General features: G+C 34.4%; 2 protein-coding genes across 4 annotated transcripts in view; one reads left to right on the top strand and one right to left on the bottom strand.

Annotated features, from left to right (window-relative positions):
* Positions 1–266: 266 nt before the first annotated feature.
* Positions 267–6,202, bottom strand: LOC110461168 (ubiquitin-conjugating enzyme E2 G2). The gene is made up of 5 exons (XM_021514514.1): positions 6,039–6,202; positions 4,837–4,918; positions 3,827–3,945; positions 3,089–3,229; positions 267–2,658 (listed from the first exon to the last, which is right to left on the bottom strand). The coding sequence occupies exons 1-5, from the start codon at positions 6,115–6,117 to the stop codon at positions 2,546–2,548; spliced, it is 534 nt and encodes a 177-aa protein (XP_021370189.1). The 5' UTR covers positions 6,118–6,202; the 3' UTR covers positions 267–2,545.
* Positions 6,203–6,285: 83 nt separating this feature from the next.
* LOC110461167 (DNA topoisomerase 2-alpha-like) overlaps positions 6,286–24,475 on the top strand; it is a 45,772-nt gene continuing 27,582 nt past the window's right edge. The window contains exons 1-9 of one of the 3 annotated variants that reach the window (XM_021514512.1): positions 6,286–6,597; positions 10,198–10,452; positions 11,188–11,281; positions 11,505–11,568; positions 11,965–12,110; positions 12,505–12,602; positions 13,133–13,345; positions 21,964–22,137; positions 23,055–23,156. In XM_021514512.1, the coding sequence (XP_021370187.1) occupies positions 6,559–6,597; positions 10,198–10,452; positions 11,188–11,281; positions 11,505–11,568; positions 11,965–12,110; positions 12,505–12,602; positions 13,133–13,345; positions 21,964–22,137; positions 23,055–23,156 (1,185 nt within the window). In that variant the 5' untranslated portion in view covers positions 6,286–6,558. Of the gene's footprint in view, positions 6,598–6,650; positions 6,915–10,197; positions 10,453–11,187; positions 11,282–11,504; positions 11,569–11,964; positions 12,111–12,504; positions 12,603–13,132; positions 13,346–21,963; positions 22,138–23,054; positions 23,157–24,475 lie in introns of those variants that run through there. The other 2 variants (XM_021514511.1, XM_021514510.1) reach the window with 2 other exon arrangements.

Below are 24,475 nucleotides of genomic sequence, written 5' to 3' on the forward strand. Positions count from 1 at the left end.
CCACCCACCCACCCCAAAAAAGATCTTAAAACGTAAAACAAGGTAATCTAAATGAGGAAACTTTATAACTCATCATATTGGCCAAATGTCAGGACACTGCAGGCTACAGCATACCATAAGCTCTCTTGAACTACTGTATGTATGCCATTTAATTAATCCCTGAAACTCACTTAAGTGTTAAGGCCTCTTTGGCCTCTTGTTTCTATTGCAACTGTGAGAAAAGTTCATAATCATTTGAAATATAATTATAACACTTTTTAAATATAATAAATATTTATTAATCACATGTCCAGTCCTCCATATTTATTAATAAGAACAAGTACCAGGTAGTTTAAGGTGATTGAAAATACAAGTTATTTTTCAAACTGTACTCTCGGACAACATATTTTTACAAACCCACAGAAAAACCAGTAACAATTATTTCTCCCATGGTATCATCATTTCTAACTTACTGCTTCAAGTTCCAGCAGTCTCATAACTACAATAGCTTTTATCACTCAAAGCCCATGGCTGATCTTTTGGATAACTTTACATGAGAAATAACCTGATACAGCTCAACATACTTTTTTTATCTTAATTTCGAGTTATGGTAGAAACAAAATCAGCAACTAACTGACGATAATAGAAACAAAATCAGCAACTCACTGACGATAATAGAAACAAAATCAGCAACTCACTGACTATAATAGAAACAAAATCACCAACTCACTGACTATAATAGAAACAAAATCACCAACTCACTGACTATGATATTTATCTACTGATAATCTTCTTACTGAAGCTTGAAATTACATTCAAGATTAAAATTAGTTCCAGAATAAAACTCTTTATCATTAATTGCTTGTTCAATATCCTCTCTGTAAACAGAAAAAAAGTATTTAATCTGTACAGTATTCAATAAGCAAAAAAATAACATTTCCAAAATTATTGATATTAATAAAAAATTGATTAACAATTGGACAATGTCAAGTGTTCTCCATGGTCATACATACAGCCGACGTGCTCGAGAGACTGCCCCTAATAAGAAACCATGTCTTTGGCTGTATACTGAAATACGTATAAAACATGACAGAGAAATGTAGGTATCGGAAATAGGTATAAAAATACTGACCGTTTGTTGCATATATTTTTGCAACTCTGCTTTTCGATAATTGAAATAAAATATTACAGCTGTTTTAAAAGGATTATATGCAGTGTACTAATGAATTACAAGATATAGCCCAGTAAAAGGCAAAACTTGTTTGATATAGGAATTGTTTTTTTGAAAGCACTTTCATATTTAGCATATAATAGTTACCCCCCTTCGGTATACTGCAAGTGTTCTATCTATATGTTATACACCACAGAGACCAAAATGGCTTTAATGCGGAGGTTACATTCTCAGGTGGAGTGAGCCACTTCAAAAGAGTTTTCTCTTTTCAATAAAATATAAATTTATGTGAGAATAAAACAACCACAATAAAGGTGCATAGAATTATAAAGAATTTACCTGGTATGTACAGCTATTTGAATATATTTCATACTTGTCAAATAGTAGTATAGAATTAAGAAGTCAAAAATCTACAACAGTGACAGAACCAGACTTGTTTGAAGTGATACACAATTTGTGCAGTTACAACATTTTGTATGCAAAATAAACATTTTTACAGTAAAAGAATGAAATCTGCCCCCACTTCCCACTTTAAGTGTTCCAGCTTTATGATGTAGCAAATGATATTTTGACTTATTGCTAAAATGTCCCTGATGAGCAACTACAATACACTATCAGTACACAAACATTTAAACACATTTAGATGATGTCAACAAAATTCATGTCGTTTATGCTTTAAACATAGATATTCAATTGTAAGCCACTTATATTTCACCTAATATCTTGCAAGCCTTATTCACAAACTTAAAATTTTGAACACAGAACCTGGTTAAATCAAACTTTTCGCCCGAAATCCCAAGATAGAATATCTCTACTTACATCAAGCTTGATTCTTTTCTCCCATTTGTTACCCTGTACATTGATACACGGCAATTGCAGCAATTAATTAATAAAAATAGGGTAAATTTTTGAGATAATGTACAAATTGAAGAACATGTAAATATATGGAAGGTACAGATTTTCCCCCCCAAACCAAACGTATATTTCAAAATTAAAGCAGTCTGCAAATGCCTCAAAGCAAGCTTGCTTGATAATATTTCACATAAAAAAAATCACATTGTCCTGACACTGATAAATGTGATGCTTCTTTTGGGCCATCCAGAATAAAAACAGGTTAAACTTTTAAGGAATGGCATTGAAGGCGGTTTGAATGAAGCTGATTGCATTCTCCATCAGTGGCGTACGGTTTCATATTATGAGAACCAGCCAACAAGTAGATTTTAAAAATTCAACTAGTCCAATATTTTTCATAATAATAAAAATATTTTTACACCAGCCCAGACATAAAATACTACAGCCCCAGTCATTTAGCTAGTAGAAGAGTACAACTCTGCTCCATGAAATATAAGTGGCCTGTGAGTGGCCTATGGTATTGATGTCATTATCAGGAAATCATTAGATTCCAAGGGATTTCCGAACAGTTCTCTCCGCAATTTCAAGAAACTTTTTCCTGTCATCTCTCCAGGTTTTGGCTGCATCCACATTAGCGGCACTTTCATCATTTGGCTCTGAAACACAAAACAGCATGATGCCATCTTAAAGAAATAATCATGTGTTTATTATTGATACCATTCAAGGAAGGTATATCTTTATAAATTTTACGTAAAATCCCTAAACGCAAATTCTGTTTTTAATGTACTTCAAAACTTTAGATTTAGTAAAGTATGGAAATCAGATTACCGGTACTTATAGTGTAATATGTGGAAGTTGTATCACATTCGCATGTAAAACAAATCATTACATGTGTACATATTATTATACACAGTGCAGAGGAAGGTTCACACTCACCCCAATATTGGTGAAACTAAAGTTTGAAAATTTGTTGTGACCCAAGATCTCCTAGTATATTGTTGCAAATAACTTTGAATTACACAAGTAAAAACTATCCTAACTGAGAAACCAATTTTTGTTCTGTTCTCTAGCCGCGTCTGAAGTTACCTGCTAACATGCTGACAACAGACAGAAGTATTTTCTCCACACTTTGCACTGGACTCCATCTCTCAGCGCTTGTCTCATAACCCATTGGATCATCACCGGGGGCATGGAGAATTGATATGCAAACACGACCATCCGAATATACTGCAAAGTAATACAGTGTTCTTTGAGATGGAGAATCGAAGCATAGTGGGCTGTCAGAAATATACTGAACACCAAGCATGAACAAAATTACAAAATTTCAGAAGTTTCATTAAATCATAACCGTTGATCTTTGAGTGAGTGAATAGGTAAACATTTTTATTAGTAATTACCACTTAGACTGAAGGTTTAATTTGAAAAATTCTACAAGTCTAGCCAGTATTTTTCATAGTAAATGTTGAAAGCTTTCACTAGCCATGAAATTAAAGATCAAGAGCTTCTAATGTTGAGCTAGTGGAATGGTTCACTCCTGGATTATAAACATTTTGAAGTCCTTAAACATTGGCCTGATCAAAAGAAAAGAATTAAGCATCATCATGATATATAAAAAAAGAAAACTTCTGGACAGAAAAATTAGCAAAGATATTGTTTTAAATAAGAGTTGAATGTGTATTGCCAATTTCTATATGACCTACTGTAAGTACATTGTATTGTCACAGTGATGACATCTTATATAACAAAGTGTATCAAAACATCTTAAATCTCTTAAAAAAAATCCCATTACCACACAATGTTATGAGATACAATTGTGCAACTTACTATTAGGATGGAAAATATCACAAGTAAATTTCATTTTGGGAGGACTGAGAGGGTAGTCTGAAGGAAAGGTAAGTCTAGCAGGAAACACTCCTCCCTCGAAGCAGGTGTCCTCCGGTCCCCTAGATATGAAATGGTGTTAAAATACAATATTATGCAATACTAAGTATCCAAAACTTCAGATATTATTCAACAAAATAATGTCAGAGAAAAATCAAAATTTTAAATGATTATGATGTCATAGCTGAATACTTTCCATTTCAATTTGCTTTGAACCAAACCTTGATAACACCTCTTCAATGTCCCTTTTTTATCTTGACAATTTCTTTATGTCTACCTTGTCAATATATAATACTACGAAGTCCCTTTTTAATGCTAACATATGGCCAAATAAAAAGGTGATAATATACCCATATTTTACTTAATAACAAGAAATATTTATTGACCATATTACCAAAGAATTTTGTCTCAATCATTTGATAAATTAACATACGATTTCCACATCTAACACAACTACTAGTATATAAATGTCAGAATTAACTGATTCATATGATGCAGTTTACAGTGGCATACAAGTTAAGGACTATCTGTTTATGACAGATTATACCAGTTAAGGACTATATGTTTAGGACAGATTATACCAGTTAAGGACTATCTGTTTATGACAGATTATACCAGTTAAGGACTATCTGTTTATGACAGATTATACCAGTTAAGGACTATATGTTTATGACAGATTGTACCAGTTAAGGACTACATGTTTATGACAGATTATACCAGTTATCTTTCACTCAATTATGTTCATTACATAGCAGCTAGCTGCAATATTTCTGAAATAATTTATAAACCTAGTATTCAATGAAAAACCATTAATTTTCTCTAATTAAGGAACAATTTTAAAATTGACAAAACAATGCCACTAAGGATACAAATATTTTTTGAGATGCAGACAACAGCATTTTAAGTGTTTTACTTCAGTTTCAATTTGGTAAAATTACGTGAAAAGACATTACATAATGAGCGCTTCCCATTCGAAGAAATTTTCCTCATCAACAGGTCCAGCTATTATTCCTTCTGGAGGATTCAGCGTTAATTCTGTAAAAGAAAATCATGATGCTTGTATTATACAGGTTGGGCACAATGTCACATATGGGTAATAATCCTGCATTTGGGTAACTGCAGTTACCCTTTTACATTAGTACTAATATCAATATCCATTCAGTCTGACGACGCAATATATAAAAAAAATCTCTCGTCGTCAGAAAGCTACGTTAACGCAGCTAGTTTACATATATATATACATCTGTTAAAGATGTATTAGGACGAGGAATAGTGATAAAGATAGTGCTGTCGCTGCGGTTCGAACCCGCGACCCTTTGCTTTCCAGCCCAGTGCGCTACCACTGAGCTAAAGGGAAATTCCATACAGCTGACGCTTGTAAGGCAACCTAATCAATGCACATCTTTAACAGATATGACAAAGTCTTTTCATGTCTTGAATACACTTCAAAACTTTGATTGCAGAGTGCCTCGGTAGCCGTGATCGCTAACGTGAATTGTTAGCGTTATTGTACTACTGTGTGCAATCTAGCGTAAGTTTCAGACCACTCGCTCTCCCAAGAATTTCGGTTCGATGCCCAGCGGTGGTGGATAAAAAAAGAGAGTGATGTCTGATAGGGTTAGCTGGTTACCCTCCGATGGCACGGTGGTTTCCCCTGTGGGTTTCCTCCATCGTAATAAAAGCTCTACAGAGCTTATGTTAAATTTGTTGAACTGACAATTGTACACGACGTTCAATAAAGATTATTATAATAAGACACAGTTCTTTTATCTGTCGTAGGAGGAAGACTCAGAGGAATACACTCTACTAGTAAAGTTAAGCATATTAAGTGATTTTAGCACACCATGTTAAAATAATTTAAGAAATTAGTTAGTAAGTTTACGTTTAAATACTATTGAAGCCTACATAGCCCACGTCATCAGACATTTTGTCATGGGTGGCCACAGGACCAGATGCAAGTTAAAGCGGGTACTATTAGACTCCGTCTCTGAATGATCACAATGTTTCCGGTTATTCTACTGTGCAAATATCTCAAATGATTAAAATTAAATATCAATGAGATTTGGATGTGTCAATTTGGACAGATGAATGACATCCATCTTTTACCTGTGATACCTAAACACCGTATCTAAACAAATAAATTATATCACCATACGTTTGTATTCGGCTAACAGTCTCTTCAAAGCAGATCCAGCCATGACATCAGTGTTAGTCGGGAGATCAAACAATATCATAAAACATACTGTAACTAAACTGAAAAGTTCTCAACATTTCATGTTTTTAAGCTCTTTAGTGATGAAGGAACGGTACTGTGCCTGTAACGGGAATGTCGATTGGTCAATAATTTTTCATTCATCCAATGAAAACATGCGATACGATCGTTGAAAAATCTCTTTAATGGCGGGTGATAATTAGGGCCGAGTGTCTCGCATTGCGGCTTTTTATTCTTGTCGCATACACGAACTACATGGTGACCAACAGTTTAACATACCACTCTGTTAGGTCTGGCAAAATCCAATCAAATATGTGCAATGTGAATTAAAATAAGACGGTGTAAACGTAAAGGATTGTTCGTGAAGCACCGGCCATCTCATCACTGTCGGCTTTGTTGCGAGATATTTATTTGGGAATTGTAACCAATTCCAGTGATCTGGACATTTATTAAGGGAATACGTATGGCCCAGGCAAGCATTAACAATAGCCTGCAGTGGGTGGTAAGTACACAAACTGTTTTGGTCAGCATGTTGATAGGTTTTAGACAACCAGTTAGGCCTAGTTCACAGAGGGAGAAAAGGTTATGACCCCATGTCTAGTCACATGGGTTATTCCGCGTAATGTGATTGGACGCACACCGCGGGTGTTTTCAAATTTGAAACCCGTGCGTAAACACCAAACGCTTGCTTGGAATAGGGGGCAGATCGTGGAAAGGGTAGTCAACAAAAGATTTTGTCAATCTGGACAGAGAAATTTTGCTCTTCTTAATGGTGGTCGTCTTATAACAAAGAACACAATGGCAGACGGACCATTAAAGGTAACATCGCAATGCAAGGTTATGAATTTTACGAAATGGCACGGTCAGCCCATGTGACCACTGTTTTCGAACACAAGTCGGTTCTTTATCACCAGATTGATGCGACGAAAGCCTCGCAAAAACATACGAAGGGTGTCTGCAATTCGACTTAAACATAAAAACACCTTTTGTCTAATTAAGTAACTCTAAAGTTCGACATACTAACAGTATCAGATTCAAAACGCACGTGTACATCGCAGGGTCTTGTTGACATTGATCAGAAGATACAATGGGGTTTGTTACGTCACAGGAGATTGAAATTCTGTCAATAATAAATAATAATATTAAGATAATAAAACAGCACGTATAACATGCTTAAAAATAGCAATTTTGGCTAATAAACAGGTCGGGGGGAATACCACTAACTTGCGTATAATACCCAAACTCGCCTATTAATATATATGCCAGTTAGAGTATGGATTTGTTACTAAATTAATTTTCCAAAAGCAAATTAACATAGAATTCTATGGGAAAATGAAGTGACGTGAAAGACTTATGGTACAGCACTGTACAGGGGGGGGGGGGGGGGGGGGGGTAGCTGCGAAAACTCTTTTACTAAATTAACAAAGTCTGCCTTGGGGGGAAATAATAGAACGACCGCCATGACAGATCACGCGTGATGTTATCTCAATTATCCTTTCTATATATGGCCTGCATGGCCAAATATAGTATTACTACTGATGCAGCCATGTTTACTATATTGGGTCATGACACCCATATTTGCACGTCTGACCTATATCGGAAGAGAGATGAACTTTCCAACATGGCGGTCAATTCAGATTTCAATTACGCTTGCTATGTTAACTTGATAATTTAACGACATTTTAGGCAGAGGTAAACTTCAAGTTGTGCAGGATATCAACAGAAATAGTACATACTACAACCTTATTTATGGATGCGGACCAATGTGCTGTCAATTAATTCTAAACTTGCCCCGGTGTGATTCACACCGGGCTTGCTCCATTACAAGGCATGGGATCGATTTAATACCCGGCCGGGGCAGAGGAGGCCAGGTATTTATATTAGTACTAGGGGGCGGGGACCCAGGAATTAATTTTGGGTGTTGCCCAAAATTTTTATATTCAGAAAAAGACGTTTTTTTGCACTTATCTAGAACTGATAAGTTAGAATTGTCATGTCGGTTTGTACATGTATACTACTTTCTGGCACCGAAATATATATAGAACTTTTTTTCTCTCTGACGATGTAATACTAAACTATTTCAAGCACTGAAAGCAAGAGTTTATCAACATTATTTCCATTGTCAAACAGATCGAGTGAGGTGTAGAATAGTTAAAATTTTCTGAGTTTGCGTTATTATTCCAGGTTATATTTTATAACGTGGAGCATTTATATTTTATGATGGCCAAGAGGAGCGAGTGTTAACAAATTCTCTAAAAAAATGTAGGTTTTCAGTTAAAATGTTGATATTTGTATCTTGGCCATCATGTGCATGTAGTTCAGGCGAGCATTTTGGCAATTAAATATTGATTTATTTTGTCATAATATGAATTATGATTATTTTGTCATAAAATATGAATAATGATTTAACTGTTTGTTTGTCTTTTATTGTGAATTTGTAGGCATACATATGTACAAAGACAACACATGTTGAAAAAATATACATGCCAGGCTTTTATGATAAACTTGGTTATTATTCACCTAATAAAGTTATGTTTAGGAGGGTGCTTCATTGTCTTTTGAAATTGTTTATATTTATATTTTTTAATTGGTATTAAAAATCACTCCTGGTGATCATGTGTAAATGAAACCACAGGTGAAAATACAGGTTTATCTATCATGAAATTGACTCAACCTTTTGAAATAACACTTAACCTATATACCTAATTCCAACAGATTGTATAGTCCTCTCTCAACTGACAGGGTGAACACCACACCGCGATATTAGAACAATAAGATTAGGTAGAGTCAGTCCAGTGAGCCTTGACCACTGACCTATCTGGAGACCCTACTATTATATAGATAAAAGAGGAGAAATCCCCTATTGTTTAGAGTATAAGTAGTGGACTCCTTGTTTGGGCAACACCCTTAGGCATATAAATAGATATTCCAACTGCTAGCAAGGGGAAGCCATAGAAATTCATAGTTCAAGGGATGGTTAATATTAGAAGGAAATCCCATATGAAATAGAGGAAGAAATAAGTGTTTGATGTTACACAACAAATTCAATTATTGCACATATTTCTAGGAAGTGATTTCCTATGATGTGTATGATTCAATGAACAGCAGTAGAGTAAGGGCACATGATTTCATACACTAAATATGTTTTTCTTATTTTTTAACTGATCACTTTTGATGGAGGCCTAAAATTGCTCCAACAGCAAACCACCGCTATTGTCCTTTGGTGATACTAAATATAGATTTCACAAATAACCTCGTTTTCAAAACAAAACCAACGAGTCGAGCTGTCGTCTGCAGAATAGGCCCAATGTAACTTTATAAAGCATTTTCTTGTGATGACTTTGAGATCATTTAAATAAAACAATATTTTACCATTTGCGTCAAGAAGATATCAAATAAAAGCTCAAATATAATAAATAATGTCATTTTTTAATGTACACGCCCTCAATGACAGGGCACCTATCATATGGAACAGTCATTATTTTGAAACTAATCGAAACTATTTGTTTTTGGTCTCAAAAACCTTCTGGAGCATTAAAATTGTTTTATAAAACATCCAATGAAATAATCGCTAGTAAAATATGTATAGTTGATATTTTTTCCACAGAAAGGTCAATGTCACCACCAACAAAGGACACGTTTTGAAAAAAAATCATAATTTGTTCAAAAAACATTTCTGATCTATGAAAATTGGCAAATCTGAATGAAATATATTGAATTCATACGACATATACTTATATTCACTTTATTTTCTAAGAGTAGCACATTTGTAGAGTGTACAATATCACGTCCCCAACTGCCGCGAAACGTGGAAGTAAATTTCTGCGCATATGACATCACATTACCGAATATAGCGCAGATTGCATACATCTTTTAGGTCAAAGTAGATCCGATCTTCTTGAAGATGTATATGAAAAAAAAAATGTAAATCTGTTTCAAAAGTGTACGAAATCAGGTACCGGCACTCTAGTAAACGAAAAAGTCCTATGTGAAATTGATACTCTTTCCTTTATTGTTACACATATTTTCTTAATTTCATGTTATTGAACACTTGACTGTATGTATACTTACATTTATCTATTTTTGTCTGTCTTTCCTTTAGACTCTTTTTGATAACATGAACGCAAAAGCTGACAAAGAAAAAAAGACAAAAAGCAAAGGAAAATCCACCAAACCACAAACTATGGAATTTGAAAATACTGACATTGTACATCTGCCAGCCTCTGGGGATGCAGGTGAAGCCAAGGGATCAAAGAAACGGGTTTCAATTGAAAGAATATACCAGAAAAAATCACAGTTAGAACACATTCTGTTGCGTCCAGACTCATATATTGGTTCTACAGAACCTGTAACACAGGTAGGTGTGCAGTAACATTTATAATTAAATAGAATTTGCCAAAAAAAATAGCAAGATGCAATGAGATTTCCATTAGAAATAGAATCTTTCTATAATATTTAACAAATCTACATGAATGTTGCAAGTGCAAAGGACCCTCATGACCAGCATTTACTCATTCACCCCTGAAATTTCATAATTAACTATTCCAACCTTTAAATTGGAAGGGTTCAAATGTGTCTTAAGGGGTAAATGAGCTCATACAAGGTATTGATGAAGATTATCATCTTTTCCTTTCTGTTCATTTCCACAATTTGTTTTACATTCAATAGGGCTTTCAGTTTCTGTATAGCCTTGAGAATAGGTTTTTGATTTCCTGAAAAGACTGAAATATCTGTTTGACTATAGATATGACACGTGTTTGAGAACAGATTTCTGGGAAACTACTATCTTACTTCAGAAATTGCTAAATTTATGTCAATGGTCAACTGAAAACCATGATTCTTTTCACACCCAACTACTGTGTATGCATTTCTATACTGTAACCCTGAGTCACGTGATATTATAAAATTGTGTCAATGTTTCATTGAAGCATATTTAACTTATTCACCCATGAAGGCACATTTGAACCCTTCCAATTCAGAGATTGGAATAGTCCTTCAGGAAATTTTAGAAGTGAATGAGTTAATACACAAATTCTTAATTTCATTTGCTTTATTTACCATATATATATATGACAACCTCTGCCTTTTTCAGAGTATGTGGGTGTATGATGATATACAGGAGAAGATGGTGCAGAGAGAGATCACATTCGTGCCTGGCCTGTACAAAATCTTTGATGAGATTCTAGGTAAATTGAATCACAGGCTCATCTATAACTACGTTAAAATCAGGATTTATTCCCCAAAAATACAACAAAAAAAGTTCATCAATTTTCTCTGTTTTGTGTGTATGTGTAACCCTATTAAACATGTCATTTTATTTGACCTAAAGACAACTTTTATGATATCTTCATAAAGTAAATATAATTGTATGATGTAATGTATCCTAAATTTAATTGTTTACCTTTACAGTCAATGCCTCCGACAACAAACAAAGAGATCCCAACATGAACTGTATAAAGATTGACATAGATCCGTAAGTTTGTATGGACATTGGCTACACAAATTACTGTATGTTTTCTCTACAAAAATAATGAATTCCTAAAAAATGGCCAAAACAGTTCTGACCTAATTTCAGAAGCGTATTTTAAGGAAAATTCAAGTTGAATTAGCATAATTCTGTGTCGTCTAATTTCTATGGATTCTGTACAAACTACAAGGCAAGCCTTGTTTTTGTCCAACATTTACATTTTTGAATTAACAAAAAAGTTATTTGATTGGCACCTTATTAATGGACTGCACAAAGAATTAACTCTCCAATAAAATTTGCAATGGTTTGACACTCAATGGGACTAATGTCATATACATTTCTGTTTTAATTCACTTTAATGGCAATTGGAAATTGAGAATTACCATGAATTTGGGTTGACAGAGAGAACAACAAAATAAAGATCTGGAATAACGGCCGGGGTATCCCAGTAGTGGAACATAAAACAGAGAAGATGTATGTGGCTACCATGATCTTTGGCCACCTCCTTACCTCTAGTAACTATGACGACACGGAGAAAAAAGTCACAGGTAAGCAACTATAGTGACTATATCACTAAATGTAATACGCTAACAGGTGGCAGGCTAGAAATTAGGTTTTTGAATACAACTAGTACTGCGGAACTAGTTGTTTTGGGTAGTAGTTTCCTATTTTTACTAGTCCATTTCCAAATTCCACGTTACCAATATTATTCAACAAGATAAGCAATATTAGATTTTGACACGTCAATCAGGCTAGCGCTGTTTTGAATCACTTTTCCAGCGGGAGATGTCGCTAGTCTCTGACCATCAGGCTACCCTAATTGTCTAGCCCTGATGTGGAGAATGACAATGTTGATACTGATAACTGTTTTGTAGTAATTCCCAGAGTTCATGATAGTGCTGTGATATTATTTGACCTAATTGATATTTCCCCCTCTTACAGGTGGCAGGAATGGATACGGTGCCAAGCTGTGTAATATATTCAGCACTAAATTCATTGTTGAAACATCTTCAAAAGAATACCATAAAGGATTCAAACAGGTAAAAGTGAACACCTAGTGTTGGCCTGGTCAAAGTGATCCCTGAGTTTTCTAAAACCATCATTTGATCAGATGATACATTTATGCTTCTTTGTAATGATTCGATCAATTTATTGAAATAGAACTTCTGTCATGTTTATGCAAAGTTGTCTTTGAATGGGTTATAGATTCTAGTTTTAAGAGATTTTTCATCCTATAAAATTACACAATTTCGTATGAAGAATATTAATGTAAAAAAATCATACCCATTCAGTATATTTTGGTACACCTGGGGCCTGTTCGTTTATGCAGAACAACCGGTACGTCTGTATTTATATACATTTTCGGGTATAAATCCTGGTGGACCTCCAAAAGTTTACGCAGGCCTTGCACTTGGCTTTGTGAAGGCTCGCAATAAATGAAAATGACACAGATTATATGCACAACATAGGGTCAGTCTTTGAAGAGTGAAATGGTTACAAAACCAGTGTTTTGACATGTGATGAAGACCATATTTTTTGGATTGTATGTCATTTATATGGGTTGTTGTAGACATGGATCAACAATATGGGCCAGACAAAGGAGCCTACAATCACGGAGGCCAAGAGTGACGACTTCACTGCCATTACGTTCTATCCAGATCTGTCCAAGTTCAAGATGGAGACCCTGGATAAGGACACAGTGGACCTTTTTACGCGTCGAGCCTATGATATCGCCGCAGTGTCTAATGGTGTCAAAGTTTGGCTCAACGGAAAGAGGCTACCTGTAAGTCCTGACAGTAAAAACATCACACATTAATTGCTATATATGACAAGCCGTTAATTAAAAATCATGACTCTAAATTTGGGTGTAAAAAGTTAAGTACCAATTCCTTGGTTAGCAATTTCATTAATTATGAAATATTAAAATTTAGGCAGATGAAATAACAAAACAATGACAGTGGTGGTTATTTTGTCTGTATATTTGATGTCATGTCTTTTGGTTTAACATGTTGTCTTTAAACTTGACATTATTCTACTTATCTGTCAATCAACTGTTACTGTAAACGTGGAATACTATGCGTGGGGGTAACTTACGCTTATTACGCAGAGCTTGATCGTCTGCGTAAATTTCCCCCGCATGTTTGGTTTCCACAATAGTGTAAGGAACGACAACTTTGGTAAATATTGGTACGTGTGTGTGTGTGTGTGATCGCCTCCTGTAATATTGTTTTGTCAACGTAATACTAATTAACGTACATTGTCGAGTAAAGTTATAAATCAAAACAATAACAAATAAAATAAATTACTTGATTCATTGTAGTTTTTTTTTTTTTTTTTTTTTTTTTTTTTTTTTTTTTTTTTGCACTCAGTGTTAATCATTCAGCATCATCAATAACAATACCGTGACAGTGTGCGTTTTCATTATTATTTGTTTACGATTGCTATTGCCAAATAATAATAATTATATAAATACCATTTTGAATATATTTTTTCCATAAGAAACACCTTTCTTAATATTTTTGTTTTGTTTTTATTTTTATTTTTATTTTTTGTAGAGTTATTCTATATATAATATATATCATATTATGCATTGCGAGAACATGATATATTTTGGCATTCCTTTTCTTTATACTTAATTATGTTTTCCAATACATATAATGATAATAATGTGAAGTATGTTTTAAATCACATAGGTTATTAATGAAATAAAATAATAATATATAGCAAATAAAGAAATAAAAAATAGGTTTTGATATGTTTCATTTAAATAATATATCCAATATTTGAATGCAACAATAATAATTTATTATATAAGGAGATCGAAATAAAAGATAAACAAAAATAAATATACCATTATATTTAGTATTTAGATAGATTTTAAAAAGTTATCCATTTAAAAAAAAAAACACCACTGTGTTGGTCATTGTAATGAGCTGTCTTGATTGAAATGTTCATCATAATGCTTGTTGTCTTTTTTATTTTTTATTTATCCATTCATTATTTCAAGTACATGTTACATTTACTCATTACTTTTTCCATTTGTTCATCTTCATCTTTCATTCCATTCATCTATAAATCTATCCATTCACATATCCAACTATTCATTCATTTATACCATAAACATTATATGTAAGTTCATATTTTTTCCATGAAATACTTGATTGTACCTCTTATTCTAATATTTTGTATGTAACATTTTTAATTCATGTCATGGCATACATCTATCACTCTGTCTATATACATTATACATAAATTCATAAGTTTTCGATGAAATAATTGATTGCACTTTTCCTATTATTCTTATATTTGGTATGTAACATTTTTAATTCATACTTAAATTGGGATAACAAATTAATTCCTTTCTGTTTCTGTTCGCTAATATGATATACTTTATAAATGGTGTATCCAATTATAGTAAGTAAAATATTGACCTCTGTGTAACTATTACAATTAATTTTGTAACCAACTACAATGTATTTTAGATTTTGCATATTTACTGTATATCCAACACCTTTAAATAGTTTTGTTATTCTTGCCCAATATATACTCAAATAGTCACATTCAATAAAGTAATGTCTATAATCCTCTGTGACATTACAAATGTTACATAAATTATTATCCTCGATTTTCCACTGATTTAGCAGTACTTTATTTGGTAATATGTTTTGAAAGAGTTTCCATCTATACATTTTATGACGGTTATCTTTCAGATTATAAAATATAAATTGAGTCAAATCATTAAAAAGTTGTGATCCTGCTATGTTCAGCACTCTCTTCCACTTTTCAATGGAGTGCGTTTTTATACACTTTTTTGCTATAAACGCATTGTACAAAAATGTATTATTAATAGTTTCTATCTGTTTATACTGTTTTCCATCATATGTTAGAAACCCTTTGCTACATTTTACTTGTGTGCATCTTGATTCATTTGTTTTTAATAAATCTAACCACGTTTTTGGTATTGCATTTTTTAAAGTGTTTATTTCACTTATCCAATTTCTAGTATCTTGTAATTTATTCAATATGTTTTGTTCGTCTATTTTCCCGTGTCTATTAATAATATCATCGATTGTTATTATGTTACTATCAGCCCAGTGTTTGTAAACAAGTGATTTTCCTTTGAATTTTATATTGCTGTTCCCCCAGATAACTTCCTTTCTTACATCATAAAATGTTTTACAATTTCGTTTCAATCCCCCTCCTAGCCGTATCCACGCCTCTAACATATCAATGTAAAAATCAGATATATCAGTTTTCCCAAGATTTGTTATTTTACCGATGTTCATTTTAAAAATGAGATATTTTTTTCCATATCTATCAAACATTTTTTCTGGTAATGATTTCCAATTTGCTTCACTGCCATCAATTAATCTTTTCACCCACCCCACTCTCAACATATCTATATGTGACTGAATATCTCTTATTTTCAGCCCGCCCTGTTCATACGGTCCTATCATCGTTTTTCTCTTCACCTTTTCACTACCTTCCCATATAAACCAAAAGACCTTTTGCTCTAATTCAATTATTTGACTCTTTGATATTATTTGCATATTTGCTAAATATGTTATTTTTGGAATTAAAAGAGTTTGTACTATAACGGATTTTCCGATGAAAGTGAGTTTTCTTTTTTTCCAATTTTTAAGCATTTCATCCATTGTTGTCTTTTTACTTTCCCAATTCAAATTATTACAGACTTTTGTATTTGTCCCAAAGTATATTCCAAGTGATTTAATTTCCGTTTTCCATTTAATCCCCTCGTAATGTTTTCCTTTTCTTTTATTGCTACCCAACCATAAGCCCTCAGTCTTATTTTTATTTAATTTCAATCCTGAGAATTTTCCAAATTCTTCTACAAGTTGAATAGCTTTACGAATATCATTATACTGCAAAAATAATGTAGTGTCATCTGCAAGCTGCGCTATTTTGATGTGTTTTCTGTTTAATTTAAACCCTTTCACATCAACAGTATTTCTTATTTTGGTAGCCATTAGCTCCACCGCAATTACAAAGATTAAACAAGAAAGCGGACAACCTTGTCTAATTCCTCTTGAGATCTTATATTCACCTGATATCCAATTATTATTTTTTACCAATCCTTTAATATCTGAATATAATGTTTTTATCCAATTAATAAATGACTTACCGAATCCAAATCTGTGTAAGCTAGCATACATGAAGTCCCATTCTATTGTATCAAATGCCTTTTTAAAATCTAGAAAAAGTATACACGAGTCTATATTAAATTTTTCTGAATAATCAATTACATCTTGGATTTGCCTTATATTAAAGCCTATAAATCGATTCTTAATGTACCCATTTTGATCTGTGCTTATTATTTTAGGCATCACCTCCTTCAGTCGCGTCGCTAATACATGTGCTGCAATTTTGTAGTCTATATTCAGCAACGATATAGGTCTCCAATTTTCCAGCTTTTCAATTTCATTTTTCTTATAAATCAATGTTACTAATCCATATTTTTGGGTCTCACTGAGCTCTCCATTAGCATAAGCTTCATTTAATACATCTGTTACTAAGGTACCTATTTTTTTCCAAAAAAACTCATAAAATTCTACTGAGAGTCCATCCATTCCAGGACTTTTGTTTTTTTTCATCTTTTTTACCGCAGCCGTGCATTCTTCTAATGTTAATTCTCCATCACAAAATTCCCTATCTTTATCTGTTAATGTCTTAATTTCTTCGATAGTTTGTACGTATCTATCTATGTCATTACCATTCTGTTGATCGGATTGGTATAATTTCTCATAGAATTGTTTTATAGTATTCATAATTTTCCCTGGTTCTTGAACTCTTTTCCCATTTTCGTCTTCAATTTCATGTATCACTTTTTGTGTTTGTCGGTGTTTTTCTAGGTTTAAAAAATATTTTGTATTTTTCTCTCCTTGTTCTATCCAGATAGATCGAGCCCGAATCTGTGCGCCTTTTGCTTTATTTTCGTATAAATCTTCAAGCCTTGATTCATTTTCTTTTATTTTTACCTGTTCATTTTCTGTTAAATTTATTTTCTTATGTAAGTGGTTTAACCTATTTTCCAATATTTCAATATCAGACTTTCGTTGCTTTGATTTGTTAACACAATAATTAATAGTTTCGTGTTTGAACATTGTCTTGCAATAATCCCATGTTGTTCTCTTATTTAAATTCTCCTTGTTACATATTTCAATTGACTGCTTTAAACTGTCTTGTATTATTATATTATATTCTTCATCTGCTAAAATACTATTATTTATTTTCCATACACCCGGCCCCTTTTTGTCACCTATAAATAGTTTCAGTGATATTGCTTGATGGTCTGTAGATTTAATTTGAGCTGGACGGATATCTGCTGATTTTATAATACTGCAATTTCCCTTTTCTGTTAAAAAATAGTCTATTCTACTTGCAGCCCCTTGTCTGTTTCGTCTCCACGTATATTGTATTCTATCTGTGTTCTTATGCCTCCAAATATCTAATAAGTGTGCTGTTTGTATCAATTGTTTAAGTCCATATGTTATATTTTTATGTCTAATCTTTCCTATTGTTTTTCTGTCTCTTTGATTAAGTACCTCATTAAAATCACCCCCAATAATTGTACTTCCTATACTCTTTTCCTTTATTTCTTTTGTTACTAATTTAAAAAAAGCGTTCCTTTCATTTTCAATATTTGGTGCATATATATTTACTAAAGTAAACATTTTATCACCAATTTTCAAATTCATTAAAATATATCGACCATTATCAGAAATACTGTGGTTAATAACTACAGCATTAAGTGATTTTTTTATAAGTATCGATACTCCTTTACTGTTTCGTTCCCCATAATTATGGAAACAATGTAATACTTCATTTACCTCATTATCTATTACATCACATAATTCATTAGTGAAGTGTGTTTCTTGTATCATTAATATGTCAGTTTGTTGTTGTTTTAACCATTCGTATGTTCTCAGTCTCTTTCCTTTGTCTCTTAGCCCTTGTACATTAAGGGAGAGAATATGTATATATTTCTTCATCGTGTATTACCATCATTCTCTCCTGTGCCTTTCTTTGATTTTTTTGCGTCATTCAATTCTGTTGCTGAAGGCGGTCTTTTTTTTGACAGGCTTCTCGTTCTGTCTTGCCCCGGTGTTTTAGAACCTTCCTTAGCTGAGACTAAAAATTGTTTGATTGAGTTTGTCTGTCCATTTCTATCTTTCCTTGATGTTCTATTCTGTTGTTTTTTCTCTGTTACAGTATTGCCAGTCTCCGCCTTATTTTCGTTGTCTCGTTGTTGATTGTCAGTTTCGTTGTTTGTCGCTGTCTCTGTGAATATCTCTGCCTCTGTCTCTGATTTCGACTCCGTCTCTGACTCAGACTCTGTCTCTGACTCAGACTCTGTCTCTGACTCATTCATGTCCTTGGTACAATCTTGTCGTTTATGTCCTCGTTCCTTACAGATGAAACATGTCCAGTCATTCTTACAATCTATCGTACTATGTCCTGTCTCTAGACATTTGTTACATTTTTGTTCTGGTTTTTTTTCTGTCTGTCTTTCCGTCTTTGGTTGTCCGTAATACCAAATGGTACTGTAGTATTTTCCGAGTCGTAGCGTTCTCGGCAGTTCTGATGTCAGTTTTTTTACAAACACTATACGATCTCCTGTGTCACAATTGGTAAGTTTATTGTTAATTCTTAGTTTTTCCCTGTAAAGGTCTAGTATAACACATCCTTGCTCCTCAAGACCTCGCTTAATCAGCCCGTCGTCAGCTGATAACGGTACATTTGATATTTTAATTCGCGTTGTGCTAATTGGATCATGCCTCGGGCGTCGCGGATTTTCCGGTATAAGGAACACGTGTTTCCCTCTAACGGTTACACCGGTCGAGAGTAATTTCACGCGATCAGGAATGTTGTCTGGGTATATTCGCCACACATTACCGGTACGTTGAATACCACTGAGTCGTTCTGCTGGTATTACAGCGCCCAAACTCATATACATCTCAGTGTGGTTTAACCATTGTTTATTAAAATTGTTAATATTGTCAACTTCAAAAACATCCGTTTCTTTCAAAAACACCGGTTTAGCAGTGCCGTATCCCGGGGGGTATAGGACCCCATCGGTCACGCCCGCATCCATCGTGTTGTCATTACTGGCATCCAGTGTGACATCTTTGTCACGTACATCAATACCCGGTACACCTGTATTGTTCATAGCCTGTGCGTATGTGGGCTTACTGGCCGTCTGACCCACTTTCTCACCTACCGATGAGCTCACCTTACTCGCTATGTCCACTAGCATGGCCATTACCCCGGCCAGGTCCGTAGGCCCTGTTGAATTTTGTGAGGTCATATTTTCAAATTGCTTCAATATTATCGTATTCAAGGTTCACAATGTTCATGTACAATATATGATACAAACCGGTAACCTACCCAAGTATCTGTCCACCACTTGTAAATAGGTAAATTTTTTAAACTCCGATAAAATTCTTCTGATTCGAAGTATCCACTACTGTACCGTAGCTAGCGGCAGATAACTCCAATGAACAACAAATTTGAAAATATACATAAAGGCACAGAGAAATTCATAAATAAACCTGATTGCATTGAGGTTCAATGTTATTTGGAAAACGTGCTTGATTACGAAATCAGCTGGTATAAGACATACACATGAAAACAGTTCACCTTTATTTTCATCTGTCCAATGACTAGTCGTTACGCATACATAACATGTACACAGTAGCTACTAGTATTTTTACCTGTACACATTTTGTAAAGTGAGGGAGATAGCTCTGCAGAGTAAACGTCGTACCGCGACAGCGTAAATAACCCCCGCGCGTATAGTTTTAACCTTCAAATTGCATAAATTTCACCCAGCGTAAATAACCACTTCGACAGTATTGTTATTTGACAAGACAATACATAATTCTTATCTCCATGTGAAGAAACCAAGTACATAATGCCAAATGAACAGACAGAATGTTCAGTGACATCCAATCTAATTAAAATTATATCTTCACATCGCTCCCGTTTACTGATATGTCGCGTTGAAGATCTAACAACATCCCGTAGAGGGTCATGTTCAGGCGACCTTTGCATTAACCAATCAGATGAGAGCTTACGCATTTCTGTAAGTGATGATGTAATGATTTCGGAACACACTTGCTATGATAAAAGACCGAGAGGTGTCAAATGAGCATCGAAAATGGCGGCGCCCATGACACCACGCCGTGTCTATCTACAAGACAACGTTTGTACAATTTGTGGATTTTGCTTTGAAATAAGAGAGACTTCCTCTTCTGGTGATGTTGTCGTTAAAAAGTTTAACAACCTGAAACTAAAATTAACCAATGACAGGCTTCGCAATATTCAAACTATCACTGGACCAGACGAAAAAGTGGATTTTGGGCTACGAGGTGTCTGCATTAAATGCTACAGGTCCTGCTTTCTGATTGGTTGAAAGAAAGAGTTATGTCGCGTTTTGATTGGCTTGTTATAAATACGATAATGCATTCATGTTGACCTCTGACGTGACCCTCTATGGGATGTTGTTAGATCTTCAACGCGACATATCAGTAAACGGGAGCGATGTGAAGATATAATTTTAATTAGATTGAGTGACATCTACCAGAAGAGGATATATCACAATCATGATATGATTTTAACTGGTTCAGGTTGACGTCAACTCATTGTTATGTTTCAGTATTTTTCCACGAAAATAAACAAATCTGCTACTCCCTTTGCTTTACAACACTTGGGAACTATAAGATACATATAGACTTTTTGTTTGTTGGTTCTTAGGGATCTTTCCCTACTTCATTTATAACTATTTTTCTATTTCCTAATGACTTAGTTGACAGTACCTCACTTTTTGCCTGGATTCCTACTTCATTTATAACTATTTTTCTGTTTCCTAATGACTTATGACTTAGTTGACAGCACCTCACTTTTTGCCTTACTATTCAGTATTGAGTGTTTTTGCAATTGAGGAACAATTTGAATTCTGTCTCCTAAGAATCAATGAAAGTCCTAAAGATTTCCTGCTCTTTGCTTTAGATTCAGCTTTACCAAGTCAATGGAACATGGTAATGTTAGCTTATTATCTCTATCATGTGACTGGTTGGAATACCATGCTTCTGTGTTTAGATCCTGACATTTCAGTGAAGTAGCATTGTTAAGTGGCCCTGTTACCCCTGGACATTATATGTATCTGACCTTGGCTGCTGTGAGGACGTAAAACCTTAATACAGTTTTGTGACACATTGTATTAAGACTAAAGTAGAACAGACAGACACATGATGTTGGAAGCCTTTGCACTTTAAACTTCAAATGGTATCAAAACTAAATTAACTGCATTTAATGTGTCTCAAAAAGGACCAGGATAACCCTCACTTCCATTCAATGTTTGCTGTTTGTGTTTTTCTGCAGGTGAAAAACTTCCAGGAATACATCAACTTGTATGTCAAGGACAAGATGGATGAAAATAACATGCCTATCAAGGTATGCTACGAGAAGGCCCACCAACGCTGGGAAGTGGCAGCCATGCTCAGCGAAAAGGGATTCCAGCAAGTCAGCTTTGTAAACAGTATTGCCACAACAAAGGTGGGTGGTGGCTTGAAGGCCCCGGAGATCTGTCTTACCAAGGAAACATTGATCATTTATAGTTCTCTTAGTCACAAAGAATCCTTTGTTAGCAACAGACACCTCTAGCTTTATTTTCAATACCATAAGATAATGTTTAAGTTAGATCTACCGGTATATTCTTTTGTGAGTTATTTTACTACATCTGAGATTTATGTTTTTTAGAAGAAAAATATCAGAGAAAGTCTGTGGCAATATATAGAAAATACCATTTTGATTGACCAGTATAAAAGCAATGCTCAACCTTGAGGGAAGGCAACTTCCCTCACGCCGACTGAACACTGACTTCCGTCAGTGAGATGAAACCCGTAAGGGCGGATTCATGTAGGCGCAAAACCTGTTAACCAACCAACCAACCATAAATTCACATGTTAAGATATAATATTTCATAGAGCTTCACTGATAATTTCTAAAATTTCACTGGGGATACTAAATCTTTACTTGAATAGGGATAGAAATACTGATAGATGTTTCCAATTTTATGTTGTACATTGCTTTAATTAAATTATTCAAATATATATATATATAAATTGAAGAATTGTTTCCAAAATATAAAAGTATAAATGATTCTGTATTTCACTCATTACAGAGGAGACAGGGGTCACATTAATATCAGTTTGACATGCATCTATTTTTTGTTATTTGATTGGTTGTACTTCAATCCAAGGTGCATTGTGTGAGGATGGTTTTAGTGTCAGGCACATTAGTAAATTAATACAACCAATCAAATGGCCTTAAAAACTATTTTCATAAGAATCAGAATTATTACATCAGAGTAAAATTGTTGAAATGGGAAAAATGCATGGTATTGCTACAAGAGAAATAACTAAAATTCAGCTGTACACTTACTGAAATGTCCTGATATTTTCCTCCATCAGGGTGGTCGTCATGTTGACTACATTACGGATCAGATTGTCAACAAACTCATTGAACTTGTCAAGAAGAAAAACAAGGGAGGAGTTGCCATCAAACCATTTCAGGTAATCTCATACTAATGAAAGGAAGTTATGTTCTGGACAATCATCAAATGGCTGGTCAGCTGTACCTTTGATCTCTAGCATTAGAGATCCATGCAGACCAGCCTTGCTACATATTAATACTAGTCTTTCAAGTGAATTTACGAGTAAATGAGTCTCAAAAAGGCATACATTCCTCGACTTTTGTTTACATCAAAGCAGCATTTCAAAATAGATTTGAGTACCAACCGATAAAAGTCAGAGTCCTATCCTTGAAATATTAAGGATCCCTATTCCCCTGCCAATAAGTTAAACTGTACTGAAGTATTGGAACAGTGTTGCTTCTAGGGCGCGGGATCGCAGAATTCCCGCAAAAATATAAAGAACCCCGCATAAATCAAACCTCAGTGCGGGCCTAATGCCGCAACTCTTTGATAAATCCCCCCTTTCAGACAATCCTTTGCGTTCATTTATTTCTTTCGCGGTTCAATCGTTGTACGATAACAAAGTCGGCCATGTTGTGCAAGAGACCGAAACGTCTTTTGAAATGACAGTTTTCATTGGCTGATTTATTAAAGCTACGCCAATCAGAATGGGGCTCTTAAAATAAACATTCTCGCACGTGCGGCGACCTCGTACTGGACCTACACGAGGTCTAAGGTGAATGTACAGCTTCTAAATGAATAGGAAAAGAACGCTGTTTGAGTTTAGTTTCACGGCAAACCGCCACCATTTAGACAGGGATGAGAGAGAGGTTACCGACGAATCTGAAACCGAAACAGGCGAACCAAACAGTGAAACTGGAGCAGACGATGTCGAGCCCTCCCCTGCCTTGTCACTTGGCTCCTCAGCTGCTGCCTTTGGCAGCAGCACCCCCTATTTCATACTGAAGGGGCCCAAGGCCCCCCCATTGGACAAATCCTAGAATCAGCACTGTTGGAAACTGTTTTCTGATATTGTACTGAAGTATTGGAAACTGTTTTCTGATATATATATAACAATGGCTTTGATGAATTATTTCTGAAAAGAAAACCATACCTTTCTCTTATAAGAAATATTGAAGGTGAAATGACAAAATATAATCAACAGTAGTGTTCTGAAAGTAAAAATTGAATGGGACTAGACCGGTATTTGATCTCTGGACTTCAGATTGTTATACTGTCACTCTTAAGTGATTGAGCTACCTGGTCAGTGGAGGTGTCCTGGTCAAACTGTGCTGGCCGAAGTTAAGGGGAGGTTACTGAAATTAAGGAAAATCCACAGTGCATTGCGACAGGGATCCTTAAGCAAAGTTTAATTTCATTGGTATTCTCTTTGTAGATATCTACTTGTATGAATTAACT

This window comes from Mizuhopecten yessoensis, unplaced genomic scaffold (genome assembly GCF_002113885.1).
Source record: "Mizuhopecten yessoensis strain PY_sf001 unplaced genomic scaffold, ASM211388v2 scaffold10585, whole genome shotgun sequence".
Classification (NCBI taxonomy): domain Eukaryota; kingdom Metazoa; phylum Mollusca; class Bivalvia; order Pectinida; family Pectinidae; genus Mizuhopecten; species Mizuhopecten yessoensis.